General features: G+C 36.1%; 1 protein-coding gene across 1 annotated transcript; it reads right to left on the bottom strand.

The window, feature by feature from the left end:
- Positions 1 to 20,908: 20,908 nt before the first annotated feature.
- LOC141493759 (olfactory receptor-like protein OLF3) lies at positions 20,909 to 21,835 on the bottom strand. Its single transcript, XM_074195096.1, has one exon. The coding sequence runs from the start codon at positions 21,833 to 21,835 to the stop codon at positions 20,909 to 20,911; it is 927 nt and encodes a 308-aa protein (XP_074051197.1).
- Between the last annotated feature and the right edge of the window lie 629 nt (positions 21,836 to 22,464).

Genomic DNA, 22,464 nt, shown 5'->3' with positions numbered 1-22,464 from the left:
CTCACATGACTACATGTATGGATGGATGTATTTATTTATTGCCTAAGAATAGAATGAAAGGCTTGGTGAAATCCTTTCCTAAAATCATTCACTTGTTCAGCCAGTATGGTAAACTGTCGAAATGGGAAACACGGTTAGTCTGGCATGACTTGTTCTTTAAGCCAAGTAGGCTTTTTTTTTATCACAATTCTTATTTCAAAATTAATTAAATATCGCTTTAAATTATATATTCTTTTGCCATGTACCAAAGTCAAGCTAATTGACCTATAGTTAGTAGTTCTAGTAACTTCCTCTTTAAAAAAAAAAAATTGAGACATCTCTGCTTTTCCCATCTAGTAGTGCCTTTCCTGCTTACTACAATCTTTCAAAGATCTCACAGTGATTAGGCAATCACATCTGCCAGTACTTTTAAAAGCCATGTAGTTCAACTGAGCCTGATGACTTGAACTCAAGATAAGCAAGGTATCCTTATCATTCTCCTGGTTAGGGGGAAAAAACCACCACCCCAAAAAAAGAGTACTGCAACTCAGTAGAAGGTTAGCATATGCTCATTCAATTAGGCTCAACACTCTGGAAGATAAAATTCCACTTTCTAAGACTTCCGGCCAGCTGAGTTTTTAGATCATGACCATGTTTTGTATTTTTGTGTGGTTTTTTTTTTTTTTTTGCTCTTGCTCTTCCCACTTGGCTTTCTTTTCCAATCAGGTAAGTTTAAAATTTAGAGGATGCTATCTCTCTACCTGTCATATCTGCTATAATTTTCTTAAAAGTGAAGAAAATATCTAAATAGATTCCATTTCATTCTCATTGCTTTCTCTGCGGGTTAAGATGTTTAATCCTTAATACTTGGTTTAGGAAATCAATTCAACAAACATTTATTAAATGCCCACTCTATTCAAAGTACTTGGGAAGTCCCTGGGAATATAAAATTGGCAAACACCATGCTCCCTAATCTCAAAAGAGTTTAGAAACTAGTAGAAAAATAGCACACATAATTTGAATGTGATTAGTGTGAGCAAGAAGGCAAATACACAATTGAAAGATTTGGAGAGTATGGATCACTTCTATCCAAGGTAATCAGGGAGTCTTTCTGGAGTAATTGTTGTTGGAGTTAGGACTTGAAGGAAGGAAATAACTTCAATAGCAGAAATATGGAGAAAGTCTGTTGCAGGCATGGGAGATGGTAGAATCAAAGTAAGGCATGAGAGAGCAAAATTTAACTAGACAATGACTGGTTGAGTGTATGGAAAGAAGTAGAATTATAGAGAAAAGGTAAAATGGAACCAGATTCTCAAGAGTCAAGGATGTCAGATTCAGATGTTGTTGAAATAGGGAGTCAATCACCATTATTGAGCAGAGGAGGGATATAATAAGATCTACATTTTAGGAATATTACATCGGAAATAGTGTGAAAGGTAGTTTATAGAGTAGGAAGAGGCCAAGGTCAATGAGATCACAGACTAGGAGGTAAAACAAGAAGTTATTGGAAATAGAATGAAGGGAATGTGTAAATGAAACAGGAAAATTTGAGTGAAATTTTAGAACAAGAATTGACAGCATGGCAGCTAAATAAATGTGTGAGGGGAAAAGTAGAAGTCAAGAGAACTCTAAGAGAGAACTCTAAACATTTTAGTTTTATCAGAAGAAAGATGGAAGGAAGAGGAAATGACGAGTTCAGTTGTAGATATGTTGAGTTTACTGAATTGGCAGGATACCAAGTACTGATATCTAGAAAGCAGTTGAAAATGTAAGATTGTATTTAGGAGGGAGATTAGGTATATAGGGCTATGTATTTATCATGGAACCAGCAACTGGGACCATGATCAAGTTCAGCCTCTATCAGAAAAAGAATCCTCATTATAACATACTAACATGTTTGAATGGGACAGAGGAGAGTATCCTGACTTTAGGGTCTATGAATCTTAATTTAAATTCCATCTCTAAATACTTACTACTATGTGATTTTGGTAAAGTCATATTATTTTCTTGGTACTCAGTTTCCTCAACTATAATATAAGGAAGTTGGACTAGATGACCTCCGAAGTACCATCCAGTCCTAGATTTATGAACCTAAGGAGAACTCCAATGAGGGAGAACAAATTCTACTTTTAAACAGCTTTAATTATTAAGAAATGTTTCTAAATCTATTAAATGTATATTCTATGCTTTTTCTATTTGTACATTTACCTTTTGAAAGGGCTCCGAGCATAATCAAGCATACAGCTTAGTTAAGCCTTAGGGAAATGATTCATGTTGCCTTTCCTCCAATAGATTTACCAGTCTTAACCATTACTACAAATTTTGCCAGTTGATAGAAAATGTCCTGTCCAAGCTTCATTTCAGAGGGTTCTTTCTAGAAATCTTGTATATAGTCAAATGGAGATACATTATCCTCTAGCACAAGTAGCCATTTGTAATAAAAATCATGCCTTTTGAACAACTGACAATTTCCACCACCACTGAAGTTTCCAAATTCTAAGGCTAAGTGATTATGCTGCAATAATGTTCTCACAGTTTTGGAAAGTAGGTAGGGCCTTGGTATTAAGGGCAAAAAGTCACATGTATACTGTGCAATGTAGTATTTCCACTCTACTGTATTATTCTATGAGAGAAATTGAGGACTTATAGACCAAAGGAATAAATATGAAAATATATAGATTCAATGACCTGTGACCTACTTGACAAGGTGTAGGACATTCTGTGTAATTCCAACTCTTTGATCTAATGCACCTGACTAGTTCATTTCAAGAGGCATTGTGGATTTGGCAATCTTCATAATAGTATCCTTGATAAAGACTGAAGCAGAGAATTCTTTCAACCTGTGAGATTTGCAGAAGCTGAGCAGATAAAGGTCTTAGAAGGGGGCAAGCAAGTGATTTCATGTAGTCTATATCTGGAGAGTAAGAGAAGGGGGAAACAGGATTTCTTGCTTCATGCAAGTATTTCACATTGTGTTTTTTCCTGGTGTTGGGGGTGGAGGATTGATCTCTGATCCTTGCTGCTTTAATGAGTGAGTCATAAGGCTGGAAGGCAAAGCTAGGTGGGGGAAGGGACCAAAGCCAGATTTAGCAGAGTTCTCTGGAAGCCTGAATAGATTTAGAAATGTTTCCTTGGCCTGTTTACTGGAAAGTTGTAAAGAGGCAATTAACCAGCAGTAGATCAGGCAGAAGTCCGGAAATGGGGTGAGAGCTCTTCCATTTATTGCATAATATTCAGGGTGCGTATGCATAGCCAGCCCAAGTATGGAGTTCTCATGTGGGTGTGTAGTCCAAGAAGCCCCTGGACTTCAGAAAACAAGGTTAAGCTTTTCAGTAGGGAGTTTGAACATAAAGACAGGTTTCTAGTACCTGGCTTTTTTTTTAAGCAAACAGATCCACCTATTACAGAAAAAACCCTTAGACTCTAATAGAATAATTCAGTAGACTGCAGAAAGAAAAAAAATCAGCAGAAGGGTGGCACAGTGAATAGGGTGCTATACCTGGAGTTAGGAAGATCTGAGTTTAAATCTAGCCTCAAAAACTAATAGAGGTATGTTTGGGAAAGTTATAATCTCTACCTGCAACAGTTTTTTTAATCTATTAAAAATGGAGACAATTAATCATACCTAGCTTACAGGGATGTTGGAGGAAAAGATGAAATAGTTTTCTATTTTCATTTTTTTCTTTTTGATTTTTGCAAGGCAATGGGGTTTAAGTGACTTGCCTAAGGTCACACAGCTAGGTAATTATTAAGTGTCGGAGGTCAAATTTGAACTCAGGTCCTCCTGACTCCAGGACCAGTGCTCTATCCACTGCACCACCTAGCTACCTCTAAAAGATGAAATAGTTGTCAAAACACTACTCTGGCCCTATATTACCTGAGGACCAGGTAGGTTACATTTCACCCCACCTCCAAGGTTATCTGATATCCTTATGGATATTTTGGGATATTTGGGTTCTCTGCATACATAGTTCCAGACCTTCTGGTGCTATCCTCAACTACAGGGTCTCTCCAGTGTCACTAGTCACTAATAGTTAGACTAACTTTTACACTGGAATATATTTACATATATATGTATATATATATGTATATATATATATATATAATCAAAAGTATAAAAGTGAATATATAAATTTATGTCCCCATTATAAGGGATTATAATTCTCCTCCTCCCCTTTGCCACCTCAGTCACTGAGGATGGGAAAGGCTTTAGGTTCATAGCTTAGCTCAATTTCTATAGAACACAATCTCAATTCCAGATCCAAACATTCCTGAGATTCAGGTACACACATTGTGGCTTCTCAAGATTTCTATGTTGAGCTGGCCTCAATTAGCAGTTCCAAGTTTGTCTTGGCTGGAATTCTTAGAGAACAACACGGAAAAGAGCAGCTGAAAAGATTCATCCAGGTCAGTCATACAGGTTTTAAAGACTGTCATCTAATTAAAGGAAGAATCCTTATCCTTGTGGGTTCCATCTTAGATAAACTGGTGATTAAAAGACTTTTCAAAGATATTTCTGTAATAGAACTGACCATGCTAAGAGAAGCTTGGGGTGCATACAAAATAAATAATGAAATAATATTTATTAATATTAAAAAAATCTAAGTGGTAAAGATGGAATTGGAAACAGACCAAATTCTTATGATTCGCTTTGATGATCTGCTATATATAATGGGACCCACTTTCTTAAAATGGGGCATCTAGGTGACACAGTGGATAGAGGGGAAGCTAGGTGGCACTGACCCTGGAGTCAGGAGGACCTGAGTTCAAATTCAGTCTCAGACACTTAATAATAATTACCTAGCCATGTAACCTTGGGCAAGTCTCTTAATCCCATTGCCTTGCAAAGAAAAAAAAATTAAAAAATGGGAAGCTACCAAATGACTATGTCTCTGTCCTCCCCTTCTCTTTAACCCAGACCTGTCCTGCTCCTATCTCACAGCCCTATTGAATTGATATAGAAAAGCTCATTTTTAACCTGTTTTTTCAAGCTGTTTACCCAGAGTCCATTTTGTGAGATACCATTAATTGATAAGATTCCCCAGCATAGACAAAGGCAAGTATTGGTAGCAAGAAATTCAATAGGAATCAGAAATCATTAGTTCTATACTTAGCATTTATTTATTCCTTGACATATTAGTTCATTTATTCAACAATCCTTTTATTGAGCACTTACTTTGTGCAACAATGTGAAAGCCACCTAAGTTGTGTGCCTGGGACAAAGTTTTATAAGGTCTATCATTTAATATCTGTACAATTTTGAGCAAGTCACTTATCTCTTGGTATCTCAATTTCTTCATCTTTAAAAATAAGTGTAGAACTTATAACTTGACCCCAACCCAATTTTCCAGGCTTGTTAACACATTATTCCCTGTTACATCCTTAATGCCCCAGGCAAACTGTACATACTATTTTTCAAAAGGATAATTCATCCCCCATTGTCATGCTTTTGTATTGCCTGCCTCTCTTCATGTCTGGAATTAAATCTCTCCTGATCTGTCTCTTAGGATCCCTAGTTTCCTTGAAAGTTCAGCTCAACTATCACCTCTTAAGTGAAATTTTTTTTTGATCCTGTTACTGTCACCTTTCCAATTACATGGTATCTAATTTGTATATGAGCCTATCATCCCTGGCTAGATTGTAAACACCTGGAGGGTAAGAATTATTTCATGACCACTAGCAACCACAGTGCCTTGTACATAGTAGTAACTTAAAGTTTGTCGAATAATTTAAATGACATCTAAAGTCTTTTCAATTCTAATTCGATGATCTTAGGATTCTAAACAGGTTTATTTTTATGAGAGTAGAGAAGTAAAAGTGCTGTGAAAATAGATGGGAAATTGTAAAGCCGGGGTAGGGAACCTTTTTTCTGTCAAAAGTTATTTGGAAAAAAATTTTTAAAAAGTTATTTGGATATTTGTACCAACATTGGTCAAACATTTATTAGTTTACCCTAAAATATACCTAGATTTATTGAATTATGAGTACTATCTGCAATTGCAGTGCCAGATCACAGGACCCTTAATATGCCCATGGGCCAGATGTTCCCCCATCCCAGTTCCAGAGGAAGCCTGTCTTGTTGGATTAATTATTAGGTTTTTGGTTATTGAAATTCATAATACTGAGGCAGCTAGGTGGTCCAGTAGATAAAGAACTTTGACATAAAGTCAGAAAAACACCTGAGTGCCTTTAAGAGCTTAGTGGTTGTATAATCCTGAGATACATCATATAACTTGTCCACCTCAGTTTTCTATCACCTGAAATGGGGATAACGCCTGCTTCCAAGGGTTGAGGAGAGGATAAAATGAGATTGTATTTGTGAAGTGTCCTTCAAGCCAACCTTAAAGCACTATATATCAAACCCAACTCTTCATGACCTCATTTGGGGTTTTCTTGACAAAGATACTGAGTAGTTTGCCATTTCCTTCTCCAGTTCATTTTACAGATAAGGAAACTGAGACAGAGTTAAGTGACTCACCCAGGGTCATATAGCTAATAAGAAGCTGAGGGCAGATTTGAACTGGGGTCTAACAGATTGTAGGCCTGGCACTCTTGCTCCATCTAGCTGCCCATGACAAAATGGATGGCTTCCTAGGGTGCTTTGGAATGCCCGTGTTGATAAAGCAATAGGATTACAGAGGAGGGTTTTAGGTGTATTAAGTAATGGGGGCTCTTGGGAATAGTTGGAACATAGTATCTATAGGAAATTTAGGCTCCCTCTGAAACATGCTGATCTGACTAATTGCCAGGTATCCAGGTTGTTTTGTTTTGTTTTTAACTAAACATTACTGGAAAACCAAGAGTGCAAATAAAATACAAATCATATATAATAAAAGCCTTGTTAAAATTCCATGAAGGCATCACTGAAATTACCCAGCCTATTCAATTCAAGATTTAAAATGGGGAAAGAAGAGATTGTAAACTCTAGCCAGAGTATGTAAATACTTCCTGTGCAAGAAGCTTACTGTGTGGGTGAACTGGAATGCTTGGCAAAATCAAGGACCTGAGAACTAGTATCTCAAAGATTGGGTTGTCAGGGGTTAAGGAATTGATTCTTGTGCTTCTTAACTTTAAAGCCTGTTGAAAATGGAGGTGAAGAGTAAGGAAAGAGAAACATTGTGCACATTCTAAGTGAGGAATGATGTAAACAGTAAGATCTGAAATATCAGACTGGATAGTGCTGTAGAATCCTTACAGAAATTCCTTGGTTAGAAAAGAAAATCATAACAGGTATGGCAACCTGGCCAGGATAATGAGAATGATTTAGAAAAGTTAAGATAGGGAAGCTACAAAATTAGATTTTTTTACCAGCTTCCTTTCTGGGCTAGTTTATATGAGTAACTACTCTTGGGCATTCTATGAGCTTCTGAGGCTCCAAAAATGAAACAGTTAAATTGTTCCAAACCAAAATATGTCAAGAGTTTATCTTTCTGAAAAGGGTTATGGTGTACTATTCATGGATAAGCAAGGACAAAGCATAGACTAAGTATCAAGAGGAAGAGAGTGCTAAAAGAAAATAACAAGATGCAGAAGCCTTTCTTTGTAGCTGGTGGGAACTGAGTTATGCTCTGAAAACAAGATTGCAATTCAAGCAGTCATATTTCCATTTCTTAGGCCTCAGTTTCCTCATCTGTACAAATCAGAATTTGGCTGAACTATTTCTAAATTCCTTTCCAACTAAAACTTTCATAAACCTATGCTTCACCAGTCACAAAACTTCAGCCTTCCTTATTCTCTCTCATCTCCCATGTTATATCACCAAGTTTTACATAATCTTCCATAATATTGTCACTTGGTCTTGTGTCTTCTTTATCCTAAACCAAGTTTTTACCTTACACCTCTTGTCTCTCTTTTCCAAACAATCCCACCCAATCTGCCCATTTGATAGAGAAATTTTTCTGAAGCACTGTTTTCTGCTATCACTAAAACCTTCAGTTATTCCCCATTGCCTACAGAATAAAGTGTAAACTCTTTATCCAAGCATTGAAACCTTTTACAATCTAGCCCGAACCTCCCTTTCAGTTTTTTAATCTCACAATACTCTCCAATAGAAAAAATAACTCTCATCTCCAGCCAAAGCAGTGAATTCATTGTGTACATTCCTACCTTCTGCCTGGGATATTTTTCCACTTCCTCACTACTTTGTCTAAGTTCTATGCATCTTTCAAACTCAGATCTTCTTACCTACTTTAACAAGCCTTCCCCCCATGAGTTACTTTTCTTCTCTTGAACTTCAATATTATTGCCTTTATGTCTTCTGCACTTAAGATGATATCATGTAATTTTTTTTTATTTTTTATTTTTCATGTTTATATTCCATTTCCCCAATTAGATTTTTTTTCCAATTGATTTTTTATTTTATTTTTCCAATTACATGTTATGAAAGTTTTTCATCATTCATCCACATGCATATCTACATCCACAGTCAAGTAAATATTGTACATACATATTTGTGTTTAATATGTTTACAGATTAGTCATTTTCAGTATGAGAAATTAAGATTAAGAAAAAGGAAAGAAAATCATGAGATAGGAAAGAAATATGCAAGTAATTTTTTAAAACAAATGTTATATTCATTCATAATTTGTAGGGACTTTTGGTTTTGTTTTGTTTTTCTTCCTCCAGATAGGGATAGCATTGTCCATATCTGGTCTCCTAGGGTTGTCCTAACTCTCTGAACTGCTGAGAGGAACTGCATCCATCAAGGCTGATCAACTCACAATGCTGTTGTTAAGGTGTAAAATGTTCTCTTGGTTCTCTCCCTTCTCTCAGCATGAGTTTCTGTAATTCATTCCATGCATTCTCTAGAGTCTGATCATTTGTTGTTTCTTACAGAACAATATTATTCAATAACATTTATATACCATAACTTGTTCAACCATTCCCCAATTGAAGGACATCTCCTCAGTTTCTGATTCCTTGCCACTACAAAAAAAAAGAGAGTATTTTGGAACATGTGGAACTTTTCCATTTTTTATGATTTCTTCTGAATGTAGGTCTAGTATTGGAATTGTTGCATCAAAGGGTAAGATCAGTTTTATTGCTCTTTGGTCATAGTTCCATATTGCTCTCCAGAATGGTTGGATCACTTCAAAACTCCAACAACAATGCTTTAATGTCTCTATCCTCCTATAACCTCTCCGACATTGATAGTTTTCTCTTTTTTGTCATTTTAGCCAATCTGATAGGTGTGAGGTGATACCTCATAGTTGTTTTAATCTCAATTACATTTTTAGAACTTTAGATCAGGGATGGTGTCTTGTTACACTTCTCCTAGAAGATTATATCATGGTTTCAAAATTTGTTTCAGAAATAGAGATTGGATTTTGCTTCATAACTTTCAGGCCAACTAATTTGCTGTTGCAAGTATAGAAGATCATTATCTTTGTTTCTTAAGGGAGTGAGTGGGAAATAATATGGATTCACTTTGGAATCTGTTCATGAAGAGTTTTGGGACCTGACCAAAATGTGATTTGGGAATCTCTAATCTCTAATCCTTGTCAGTTTAAATTAGGTGATGATTCCTTTATACTACCAACACTTCCTGGTGGGGTTTTTTTTGGTGGGATTTTTTCCCTCAACATAATAGCCAGGTAATTGTAAAGTCATGGCCTGGTGAGTGCTGGTATAAGAGACTGCAGACAGGCACTACATCTTATCTCTTCTGTTATGAGAAGCTTAAGGAGGATCTACCTGGAGTGGAAAGAAAGTAAGTGTCCAGGTCAGGAGAAGTTGCACAATTTTGCCTCACTTAAGTCTAATTCACACACAAGTCATCATCACAACATGATATCATTTGTCCTCTTCAAAAATGAACAGCAAAACAACACCTTGGAAAGACAACCTCAGGAAAACTGTGTCACATTGTAGGAAGGATATTAATAAGATCAAACAGAGAAAGGAATAGAATGGAGGCCATGCCACCAAAATATCAGTTTCCTATAGAAAAGACTACTTAGTTGGGAATGATGGAATAACTGAGTATCTGAAAAGCAGTCACATGGAGCATGGTTTAATTTTATTCCCCCCAAGTCCAGAAGAGTAGAAGTAGAAATCAAAAATGTTGAGTCCTTAGCAACTCAGAATATCTCTCTTCATCTGAATCTCCTTTCTGTGACTTTTTGCAGAACCTTTCTGTTATGGACTAATGGACTCTACTGACATGGTTCTGTATCTTGATTTCTGTTTGCCCTTGATTCTATAGCCTGTGGTAGCGCTAGTGAAAAACAAACCAAAGAATTCCTACTTTTTAGTTACTAAATTGTAGCTGCTTTGTGACCTCTTCTTGACATAGAAGAAATTGTAACCTTCTTCGTGCATAGCATGTAGCCCAAATAATTTATTGATTCTTTTCTGAATCTTAGCCAGACCCTCCACAGGTTTCCCAGCAAGAGTCCATCAATCCAAATCTGTGTTTTCCACTTCTCTCAGAGACAAATCTTCCAGTTCTACTTTCTATTTAGATTGGAATAAATTATTTTCAGCTACTAACACCCAGGCAATTTGGGCATAACAGAAAGAGAATTGACAATGGGGTCAAAGGAACTGAGTTTTAAAGCCAAAATCCATTGTTTAATACTTGCATGAATTTGGAGGTCACTTAGTTTCTGTATCAGTTTCTCATCTATAAAATAAGGAGGTTGGACTAGATGACCTTGTACATCCCTTATTTCTCTATCTATGATTCTAAATTTTTGGTGTCAAGCAATAAGGCCAAGTATATTACTTTATCTAGCAAGATTGGAAGGGGCAGGGTGGAGCTGACTCTCTTTGCTTTGCATTTCTGAAGCTACCCTGATTCCCAATCACTGTTCTCCCAACAAAAACATGCCACACTGCCCCCAAGTTCTTAGCATCACTAGCTCTTTGTTCAGTGCCATCATAAGCAGACACTCTTTGAAATGTTCTCTGTTAATGATTGCTTCAGCAATTATTCTCTCTTAGTCTTTTACTTGTCATACTGAAACGACTTGTTAGCAACATTCAGGCTGGTCATTTGCCAATGTGTCATAAATATTTTATTATGGAGAACCAATATGTAAAGTCATGTACTTAATATTCATATGTTAAAATTCTCTCTTTAATATTTTAACATAAAAAAACTTAGATCTGTCTTTATTCAGATGACATTTCTTCCTTTCTCTTTGTTTTTTTGTATTAGAAAAGCAAGAAGAAAAGCATAACATTTTTTTCTTCCTTCTTCATATATACTCCAGATAAAATTGTTTTGTTTGTTTTAAGTCAGATCATATTTTATTTTTCCAAGATCTTACCCAGTGTAAAAGGCTATTATTTGGGGAAGGGATCAAACTCGTTTAATAAAACTCCAAGACTTTTTCTACTAGTTTACAGCTCAATTGTACAAACTAGCAGTTCCTTTGCCAGTGCTTAAAATCCCCTCATTTATCACTAAATCAAGACAAAGAGAACTATAGAGTCTTTATTTTCTAACATAAACAAATGGGTAAATTTTATCTATCACTATTATTTCCTGTCACTAGAATATAAACTCCTTGAAACCAGGGACTTTATAATTTCTCATACTGTGAAATACCAGTATGAAAAAAAAAGGTTGTTGAATTGAATTTGGCTCCATGATTAGCTTTTGATAGTGTTTATTCTTTTTAACTGTATCTGACTCATCCTGATCCCATTTAGGATTTTCTTGGCAAAAATTGTGAAGTGTCACTTTTTCTTCTCCAGCTGATTTTACAGATGAATAATCCGAAGCAAACAGGGTTAAGTGACTTGCCTAGGATCATAAAACTAGTAAGGGCCTGAGGCCATATTTGAACCTAGATTTTCCAGACTTCAGGTTCAGTGCTCTATCCACTATGAAACCATATGCTATTGAAGTGTTTTTCCAGTTCATTTATTGGTAACTGATAGACTGCTTTTAGAAAATGCCTGGATTCTTAGCATTTGATTATTAAGATATACCTTATTCTCAACCATTTTCAGGTACAGCCTAATCAAGTTCAAGGATATGGTTTTATTGCTTTTAGTCAAAGGTAAGGGCCAAAGTTTAAAACACAAAGAGAGCTTATTGTAAACTGGGTAAAAAGGGAAATATAATGGTTTATATAGTTTGTAGTATCTGATTTTTTAATTGTGGAATAAAATATTTATTATGAGGGTCTTGATTTTCAGTCTGTTGGAAAGGGAAAGCTGTAGGAGGGAAAGGGAAAGTTTTGGTTTTTTTATTTTAATTGAAAAAATAAAATCAAAATAAGATGAGGCTAAAATTTCAATTGAAGAGAAACTATTTCCCCCGGCATAGAATTCTGAGAAGAATTTATCATGTGGGTCTATATACATACATATATATGTATACATATATGTATACATATATATATATATATATATAAAACATTAGATAATACCAATCTTCAATCGTGGTTTTAAAAAAAATCTGGAAATGTTAGTCAAATATATGTTTCTTAAAACAATGTTCAAAACTGAGGACATAGCTTTAAATTTTAACTTGGAGAAGGTATTTCTGTGGGGAGCTAAGATAATAAATCAGAGATACATAGCTAACTTAATACAGGGATAGATCTAAGAGCTTAGAAACCTAGAGGAATGCAGAGTTAATTTGTGTTTTACTGTCTCTTTCAAGTAGCTACAGACTTTTGGCAAGTCCTGGGTTATAGTTGATCCACATCTGAATTCTCTGAGTATCTGAAATGCCAATATTCTGTTATGTTGATTAAAGAAGGATATTGATATCTTAGCTTTTCTGTGTAGGAGAAAGTATTACAGAGTAGTGTTGCAGAAAGGCACCACATTTGGATTATCAAAATTCCCTGGGTTTGAATGCTAGCTCTGCTTTTTACAACCTGTATGACCTTGGATAAGCCATTTGCTCTCTCAAGGTCTCAGTTTCCTCATAAGTAAACTAAAGTTTAGCTAAACATTTTCCTAGGTTCCTTTCAGCTCTAAATTTAAGATGATGTCCCTGGTCTTATGAAGCCTCATCTGGTACCTACTTTATAATTTGATCTCCCAATATTTTAATGCTTTCTTGTTCTTCAAATTTCTTTGCTTTTATTTTTCTGTGGATATGTGTGGTAGAGCAGAAAGAGTCATGGATTTGGACCAGAGTGCAAATCCCACAACAAAGAATTTGCTATGCTCTATGAGCAAAGCAGAATTGCAAAAACTCAAAACAAATGTGGGATGCACAAAATTAGAGACATCTCACTCCCAAAAAGATCACATGAACTACTTGTACTCCTGTGATAGATAGGGCCTTTTCCAGCTTGAGTTTGTAATGTTCTGATCAACCACAGTTAGATACACTGTACCATGACCTGGTCATAGTGATATGTCCTCTTGGAGCTTGCAGAATAACAAATACCATAACTTCTGTGACCTAAGGCAAGTTACACTCTTACAGGTTTGGTTTCAATGATAGGATTGCATTAGATCATCTGTAAAATCTTATCATCTTGAAATCTATGATGCTTGATTATATTTTCTGCTCAACATCTCTACAAGTGGACTGTGATCTCCTTTAAGTTAAGGGATTATTTTTCTTTCTTTTCTTTTTCTTTTTCTTCTTCCTTTCTTTCTCTTTCTCATTTTTCCCTTTCCTCCTTTCTTCTCTTCTTCCTTTCCTCCTTTCTTTTTATTTTTCCTTCCTATTTTCCTTTTTCCCTTCCTTCCTTTTATTCTTCATTCTTTTTTCATTCTCTCTCTCACACACACACTCTTCTTTCCATTCTTTCTTTTTCTTTTTGCTATGCATTCCCAGAGCTTTGCACAGTGCCTGGACATAGTAGGTGTACATAATGCTATTGACCAACTCTAATGTAAGCTTTTTTAAGATGGGGAGGGGGATCATAGTAAATTTTTGATTTTGTAGCCCTGGGCTTGGGATAGTACCTTGTACTAGCAGGATCTATAAATTTCCTTATCATTTTCTTCCTGTCTGATTCATCAAAGGAATGCTCTGACTGACTCACTCTGACTGCATTCCCATCTCTAGCCTGCCTGACTTCGCCCTCTTATTCTCCATGCTTTCTCCTTCATCAAAACAGATGATTACTCTATGGTTTGTTTCAGATGAAGCCCACTGCTGCCCTCTGCTGTTTACAGTAAAACCTACACTCTTGTCTTTTTCCTCAGCAAGGAGAGATTCAGAGGGTGATGATGACATTGAGCACAATGCAACCAATCATCCAGTCTTGGAAAGTCTTGACTTGTCTGTACACACCTAAAAGATACAATGCAAGAAGGTTTTGTTTATTTCTTTCTTTTAATGAATTTTGGTCTCTAAGAGCAGATGAAATTGTGGTAAGCAATATGAGCTGACAAGTAATGAATAATTGTGATTAGGACTTAATGGTAATTATAATCAAAAGACAAAATTGATTATGTATTCATCAGTCTAGAATACAGGCAACATGGCATGGTGAATAGAGGGCTAGACTCAAAGTCAGGGAGATCTTTGTTCAAATTCCATCTTTTAAAATTTACCAGTTATATGAACCTGGGTTTCATGTTATAGGGGAAATTTTTTGCATGTGGAGTCAGAGGACTTAGGTTCAAATTATGACACTTCCAATACTTATCTTACATTGGAAAAGTTACTCATTATCTCTTGACTCCAGTTTTCTCAGCTGGAAAATCAAAGTATTAGACTAGATGAACTTTAACTCTTTAGATGATCTCTAGCTCTAAATTTAGGACCCACTGAGTCAAAGACACTCAAATTTTCCAATATAAAATGAAGCTCTGAATGTCTCTAGGTTCATAATGGAGGGAGTGTCTATGAATTAGGGCTTTTATAGTTTTCATGACTACATTTTCATATAATTGGGTTTCTTTTTTAATTCTATGGATATTGTCTTGGGCACTTAAAACCATTTTTTTTTGAAGAAAGGGCCCATAGTTTTCACCAGACTACCTAAGGTCCAGGACATCACAAAAAAGTTAAAAATCATACTATCACCTGTGATCCTAGAAGGGTTTTAGGCCTTTCCCTGGGAATTATCTGCTAAGTACCTATTTATAGCATCAGACTTATGGGATTTATGTAGAAATTTTTTTTAATTTTGAAACATTACTGCTTCTCAGGAATTTTTAATGGCTATTAGATGTAGTTCAATCCTTGCCAATTCTCAGATATTGCTTCGCTTAGTTTCTGCTCCTTCAGTTTCCCCATCTGTAAAATGAACATATTAATAGGACCAATCTTCTAGCATTGTTGTGAGGATCAAATGAGGTAATGGCTGTAAAGGACTTTGCAAACCTTAAAGCATTAAATAGATACTAGCTATTATCAAATAATAATAGCTATTAGCTTATTAGATCTTCACAACAACCTGAGAAGGTTGGCATTATTATTATTATTATTACCTCATTTTACAGATAAAAACCTGAGGCAGAAAGAGGTTAAGTGATTTGCCCAGGGTCACACAGTCAGAAAGTATCTGAGTCTAGATTTAAAATTAGGTCTATTCTAATTCTACTTCTAATATTCTCCCTACTTCCATAGATTCTAGTTCTCTAGACTCACTTAAGAACTGAATATAATTTCTTTAAAAACTAAACATATATAAAACATATGGACATATATTGAAATCTACTTACCTGATATTTTTTCCACCTAATTTCTCCTTGGTACTGTTCCCCATATGTCACCCACTATATTGCACAATTCTCCAGTTCTGCAATGATTTTCCCCTGATAGGGTCACCAGAACTGAACACTGAAGTTCAGATGTGATCTCACTATGAAGAGTATAAGGGGTCTACAATCTTCTTGGCTGCTTAATAATTCTATTAGTAAATTATTCCTTTTGTTTTCCTGGACACTAGACTCTCTGGCTCCACAAGCAGCTGCAAGAGAAGAAGGCAAGAGGTTGAAGTTATTCAGCAAGTAGCAGTATGACCAAATTCAATTATAATGAAAACTACACTTGTTAGAAAAAGCTATTGGTCATTAGAACTTTTCCTCTGTTTTCCTAGATGCTAAGGTCTGTGGCTAATTTAGGTTTGAATATTTCTTTTGATGGAAAGTTCACCACCTTAGGAAGCAGTCTAGTTCACTGTTGAATAGTTCTGGTGCTTTAGAAACATTTCATTATACAATGCCAAAGTTTACTTTTCTGTTACTTTCCCCACATTGGGTATGTTGCATTGGAAATAGAATTGGACTCAGAGTTGATTATAAATTAAACTCTCTATTGCCTCCTAGTGATAGCTCCTTTGTTCTTATTTTGTAGCATAGTTGTATAGAAGTATTCTTGTCTAATAAAAATGATTTCTCTTCAGTTGAGAATGTGTTCTTATGAGAAAGGTTTAGTCACATGGACAAATATTACACTTTGAAAATCAGTTAATACAGTCATTTAATTCTCTGGTTCTTTTTGAGAAAAATGCCTAAACAACTAACTGGAGGAGATGCCCTCCTATGAGAAAGGGCATTCTGTCAATGGGCATTTTGTCAAAGGACAAATAAGATGATTGCCCCATGTTAATTGCTTCTTTTTTTCATAAAAGGGACATTTAGAAGTGAGGAACTAACTTAGGGCTTAGAAGCTGAAAGTAATTTACTAAATACAATAGTTTACTGGTGATTCTCTATTCAAATGTTTAGGGGGTAATAATAGAGGATGAAGAGGTAATAGCTTTTAGCATTTAAAAACATTTTTAATAACTTTAATTGTCATAGGAGGCAATGTGGTACAGTGAAAAGAATTCTGTTATTGGAGTCAAAGGACCTGAATTCAAATGCTATTTCTGAGGATGGTGCTAATCCCTCCAACTTCCCTGGATTACAATGTCCTCTGCTATAAAATAAAAGGATTGGTCTAAGTGTCTTGTAAAGCATCTTGTACCTCTAAATCTATGATAATTTTAAAATAATATTTATTGTTATTTTTTGTATTTGGGAAAGGGGAGTAAAGAAAATTTTTATTTGTAATTGTGAATTACAAATGTAAATACAAATATACCCATTCCCGGATCAAATAATCCAGTAAGAGTAGGTCGTTTCTCTGCAATGTCTTAGAGAAGATTGCTTGGGTTTGAAATTGTGTCATGAATAAGTAACACATAAGTAACTGAGCATTGATTCCAAAAATGATTTATTACTAATGATAATCATAAAAATATTTGTGTATATTGACTTCCATTACTTCATATCTTTCTTATGCCCTTCTGTTCTATATTGGTATTATGGTTATTTGCAGTGGATAGACAACTGACTTTGGGCAAGTCACTTAACACTGTCTCACATTCAGGGCCATCTCCAGTTATCCTGACCCATATCTGCCCCCTGGACCCAGATGGTTTGGAGGAGAAGGTGAGACTGGTAACTTAGCACAGAATCCCCTCACTCAAATCCAATTCATGTGCTTGTCGGGGCTTCACTTCCCTAATGCTGTGGTCTTCTTTGGGAATGAAGGACAAAAATTATTACATCTTTCCCATCATATTCTAACATCCATGATGGTAAGAACTCTATAATCCATTAATGTAGTTTCACACAACCTTAGGAAGTATACAACATATATTATGTACTTGGTTACAATGTGCATAATATTATCAAGACTTTGCTGTTTGATCTTGATTTTGAAAGACATCAATTGACATCACTGGTGTTGTCCTGACTTGAGTGTGAATTGAATTGATGTGAGGCAGAGTTGTATAAAGTTGGAAGATTCAAAGACAAAAAGAAAAACTCTCCTCCAGAGCCTCACTTTATTCCTGTAAGGTATTAAATCCAAGACGATTTGAAAAAATGAGAGAGCATTAATTAGGGATATGAAAGGACACAATGCTATAGTTGGTTTTTTGATCTGAATCCTGAAGAAAAAAAAATGGATATTGAGAGCCAAGATAAGGATCTTAATTTCAATCCTAAACAACTTGACCAAATACATGAAGACAAGAGATGGAATGGAAAATTGAAAAATGCTATTTTATAAATATATATATATATATGTATGTGTGTGTATGTATACATATATATACATATATTTATTCATAATATATGAACTTATATTCAATAAGTCTGGAAAAGTAGGTTGAAACTGAGTCATGGAAGACTTTAAATACCAGTTGGAGTAGTTTGTATTACATCCTAGAGAAAAAAGGGAGTTGCTAAAATTTTTTGAGTGAGGGAGTGATATGATCAGTCACAAGATGAGCATTTTATTAAACTACATGAAGAATCTATTAGAAAAATGAAAGACTGGAAGAATAAAAAAAATAGTAGGCTATTACAATAGTCCTGACAAGAGATAAGGACCTAATGTAGTAGGGTGATAGTATTTTATTTTCAAAGAAGACCATGACATCAGGAAGGTGATGCCATGACAAGTTCATGAATTGAATTTGAGTGGGGGGGGGGTGCTGTGCTAAGTCACCAGCCTCACTTCCTTTTCCACAGTCATCTGGTACCAGTGGCCAGATATGAATCAGGACAACAGAATATGGCCCTGGAATGTAGTAGGGTAATGATCCTGTGAACAGAGAAACTGGAATGCAAATGAGACATATTGTGGAGAGGGAATTGAAAAGACTTATCACCTGATTGGATATGGGATTGAGAGGGTGAAGGGAGGTAAAGAAGACTGAAGAATTAAGGAAGATGGGGCAGCCAAGTGGCACAGTGGATAGAGCACTGGCCCTGTAGTCAGGAGTACCTGGGTTCAAATCTGTCCTCAGACATTTAACAATTACCTAGCTGTGTGGCAAGCCACTTAACCCCATTTGCCTTGCAAAAACCTAAAAAAAAGAATTAAGGAAGATTTCCAAGTTAATAACCTAGTGAATTCAGGGACTTGTGGTACGCTAAAAAGGAAATATGGAATTATGGGGTGGATTATAGATAAGTTCCATTTTTATCACCTTGATTTTGAGATGTTGAGGAGGCATCTAGGAGGCACCAAGAGCAGCTGGGAAGCTCAGTGGATAGAGCGCTGGTCTTAGAGTCAGAAAGATAGGAATTTGAACCTAGCCTCAGACACCTACTAGTTGTGTAACCTTGGGCAAGTCACTTAATCCTCATGGTTTAGTACCAAGGTCCATCTCCAGTTGTCCTGATTCATATCTGACCACTGTAGCCAGATGGGTCTGGAGGCAGAGGTGAGGCTGGTGACTTAGCATAGCACTCCTCTCACTCAAATATAATTTAAGCACTTGTCATGGCATCACCTCCCCTTGATGTCATGGTCTTCTTCAAAAATGAAGGACAAACATTATTATTAGTAGGCACCAGATTAGAACTATATAGATAGCACTTAGCACATGTTAAAATATCATCTAAATACTGGCCATCATCATCTTAATCATCATGCCAATAATAGAGTTTAGAATAGAGATCAAGGCTTTTGATATGTTCATTTGAGAGTCATGTGTTATCATGGTATATATTAGAAGTTAGGAAACTTGGTGGTAGGGGGGAATGATTTCACAAAAGTATCAAACAGGGCAATAATGCCTATGCCTTTATTATGGTGCTTTTTAGCTAACCCAGGAAAGTCCATAATCTTAAATTTAATAAGAGCATGTGAAGAGTATGGGTATTGGGGTGAAGATAGACAAAGAAATTTATAAAAATCTCAGATGTGGTGATCTTCAGGCCAAGGCAGGAGAAATCACAGGAGAAGCAAGAGAGAGAGACATGATTGATGGTCTTTTGAAGAGGCTACCTTGAACTTGTCACAGTTTAGCTAAGGTTTTGATGACTTCCTCATTGATGGACAGGGCAGCTGCATTTCTCTCATCTCAACACAGTGGCTCAACGAGGAAGCAAATGTAATAGGTTTTATAGTCTCATAAGTCAGGTTCTGAAGTGGCAAATAATAATTTTGGTGCCCAAAGGAATTATGCCATCTCATTATTTTCTAATTTTAAAAAATCGGATATTTTTCAATTGGATATTTTCAATATTTTTGAAGAATGAAAATTCAGTGAAAATAAAAATGTAACAAATTGTAAAGATAAATTTCAAAAATAATTTTAAAAATGTCTGTTTCCTCTGAATTTCAGTGTCATGATCACCCCCACTCTAAGTACTAGTTCTGTTGGCTTTAAATCTCTGATATCATAGGCAAGAAGATGCAAAAATCTGAATGGTAAATCAAATGAGGAAAGAAAACATAAGTTATGAATGTATCAAGAATTGACAGTGAACTGCATACTCAATATGAGTCAACAATCCGATAGGACAGTCAAAAAAAAGGAATCTTGAACTGTATTACCAGAACAAGAGTGTCCAGAACAAGAAAAGGTGAAAGTTCACCTGTCTTCTAATCTGTTTAGACTACATCTAGAGATTTAGTGCCACATTTTAGGAAAGATATAGATAACTGGAAAGAACCCAGAGAAGGACAATCAGAATACTGAATGACCATGAAACGAAAGTATGTTAAAGGAAATGAGGATGTTTAGGGGTAACTATGAGGCACAGTGAATAGAATACCGAACCTAGAATCTGGTTGGCTCATCTTCCTGAATTCAAATCTGGCCTCATATGTTTGCTAGTATTGTGATCCTTGGCAAATCAATTAACCTTATTTGCTTCAATTTCCTCCTCTGTAAAATGTGCAGAGTAGGAAATGTCAAACTCTCCAGTATCTTTGCCAAGAAAGCCTCTAATGGGGACACAAAGATTCCCCATTTCCTTACTGTTCCCTTCAAACAAAGGTAAAAGGGGAAATCTGCAGGGCACAAAAATTCAATCCCATTTCCCACCCCATGTCAATATTGGTGGTTAAGTGCTGCCATGACAACCCCAAGACCTGACTCTTCCTCCTTCAGAAGGGAAGAATAACAAATGAGAGTCCCTAGGATACCAAATAGGTATAGCTCTATGATGAGAAATTAGAGTCCTGTTACTTTCTTTCACTTATGTTCTCTTTCTTGTAATTGATAGGGAAGAGAATGGATAAATCTTGGAATTTTCGTGCTTCTCAAGAAAATCTTCCTATTGCTCTTCTCATAGCACCCATCACTTCCTTGTTCCTCAGGCTATAGATCATAGGGTTTAGCATAGGGGCCACTGTAGCGTAGAATAAGGCAACCATCTTTTCTTGTTCTGCTGAGGAGGTGGCCTGGGGACACATGTAGGTGAATATAGTGGCCCCAAAACAAAGGGAGACCACAGTGAGATGGGAAGCACAAGTCCCAAAGGCTTTGCGACGTCCTTGAGTAGAACGGATATGCAGAATGGCTTTAACAATTTGGGCATAGGAGAACAAGACCAAAGAACAGGGTAACATAATGACCACAAAACCTGAGAAGGTCACCATGATCTTGTTGACAGAAATGTCCACACAAACCAAACGTAGCACTGCTAGTGTCTCACAGACAAAGTGATTAATAATATTCTTACATAGGGGGAGTCGAAAGGTGATGATTGTCTCCATGAGTGAGTTCAAGAAACCAGCAGCCCAACAGGTAGCTGCCAAAGCCATGCACAGCCCTCCATGCATGATGACTGTGTAGTGTAGGGGATAGCACACTGCTACATAGCGGTCATAGGCCATTGCTCCCAGTAGGAAGAACTCAGTCCCACCCAGTGCCAGTGAGATATAGAGCTGAAGCACACAGCTATAAAATGGGATAGACTTCCTTGAAGACAGAAAATGAATAAGCATTTGTGGGACAGTGCTGTTTATGTAGCAGATATCCACAAAAGAAAGGATACTGAGGAAGAAGTACATTGGGGTATGGAGTCGGGTGTCCAACCTGATCAGGTGGATGATAAGGAAGTTTCCCAGCATAGTCACCAAATACATGACCAGGAAGAGGACAAAGAGGTAAATCTGAATCTTCCAGTCATTAGATAACCCTAAGAGGATGAACTCATTCACCCATGTCTGGTTGTTATAGGCCATGAGAGGATACTTCTATAAGGATGGGAGCAATATATTGAAGTGCTGGTGGTTTGATCTAGAAGAAAATATATTCTCTTTTAAATTGGCAACAAACAAGGCCTATATATCCATAGAAAAAAGAAAAGTTTTTGCATGTTTTTGGCTTTAAAATCCAATATGAGTAGTATGAAATTAATACCCTATAGCATCACCTTAAGAAGGAAGGTAAAACATCTATTACTTCCTTTTTACTGTTGAGAAAAAAACTGAGGCTCAAAAATAGTAAGTGCTTCCCAAGTTTTCACCACTAACTAACATTCATTCAAGCAGAGAAGGGGAATTGATTTTTCCCAAGGACAATATGTGAAAAGGTAAATTTCTGAAATCTTGCCAAGATCCTTTTTATCCCAGTATATGATTTATGTTCCTCCCATTCCCCCCCCAAATTCCATCATCTCCACCACTCTTTTCTCAGACGAACCAGAATGTGCTCTTACCACCCAAAACACTTCATACTTTACTCTTTACTCTAGTCAGAATCTGGAAACCTGATTTTTCCATACTTTCACCTTTGTAGTCACCAAGATGTCTCCATCTTAGAAGAAGAGTGAAAATGTTAAATTCTGAAAAAACCTCAATCAAATAACCTT

Source organism: Macrotis lagotis, chromosome 7 (genome assembly GCF_037893015.1).
Source record: "Macrotis lagotis isolate mMagLag1 chromosome 7, bilby.v1.9.chrom.fasta, whole genome shotgun sequence".
NCBI lineage: Eukaryota > Metazoa > Chordata > Mammalia > Peramelemorphia > Peramelidae > Macrotis > Macrotis lagotis.
This window is presented reverse-complemented; position numbering and strand designations above follow the sequence as displayed.

What these genes read in the sequence shown, in the direction of transcription:
- LOC141493759 (XM_074195096.1), bottom strand. Translation starts at nt 21,835, where the DNA reads ATGGCCTATAACAACCAGACATGGGTGAATGAGTTCATCCTCTTAGGG.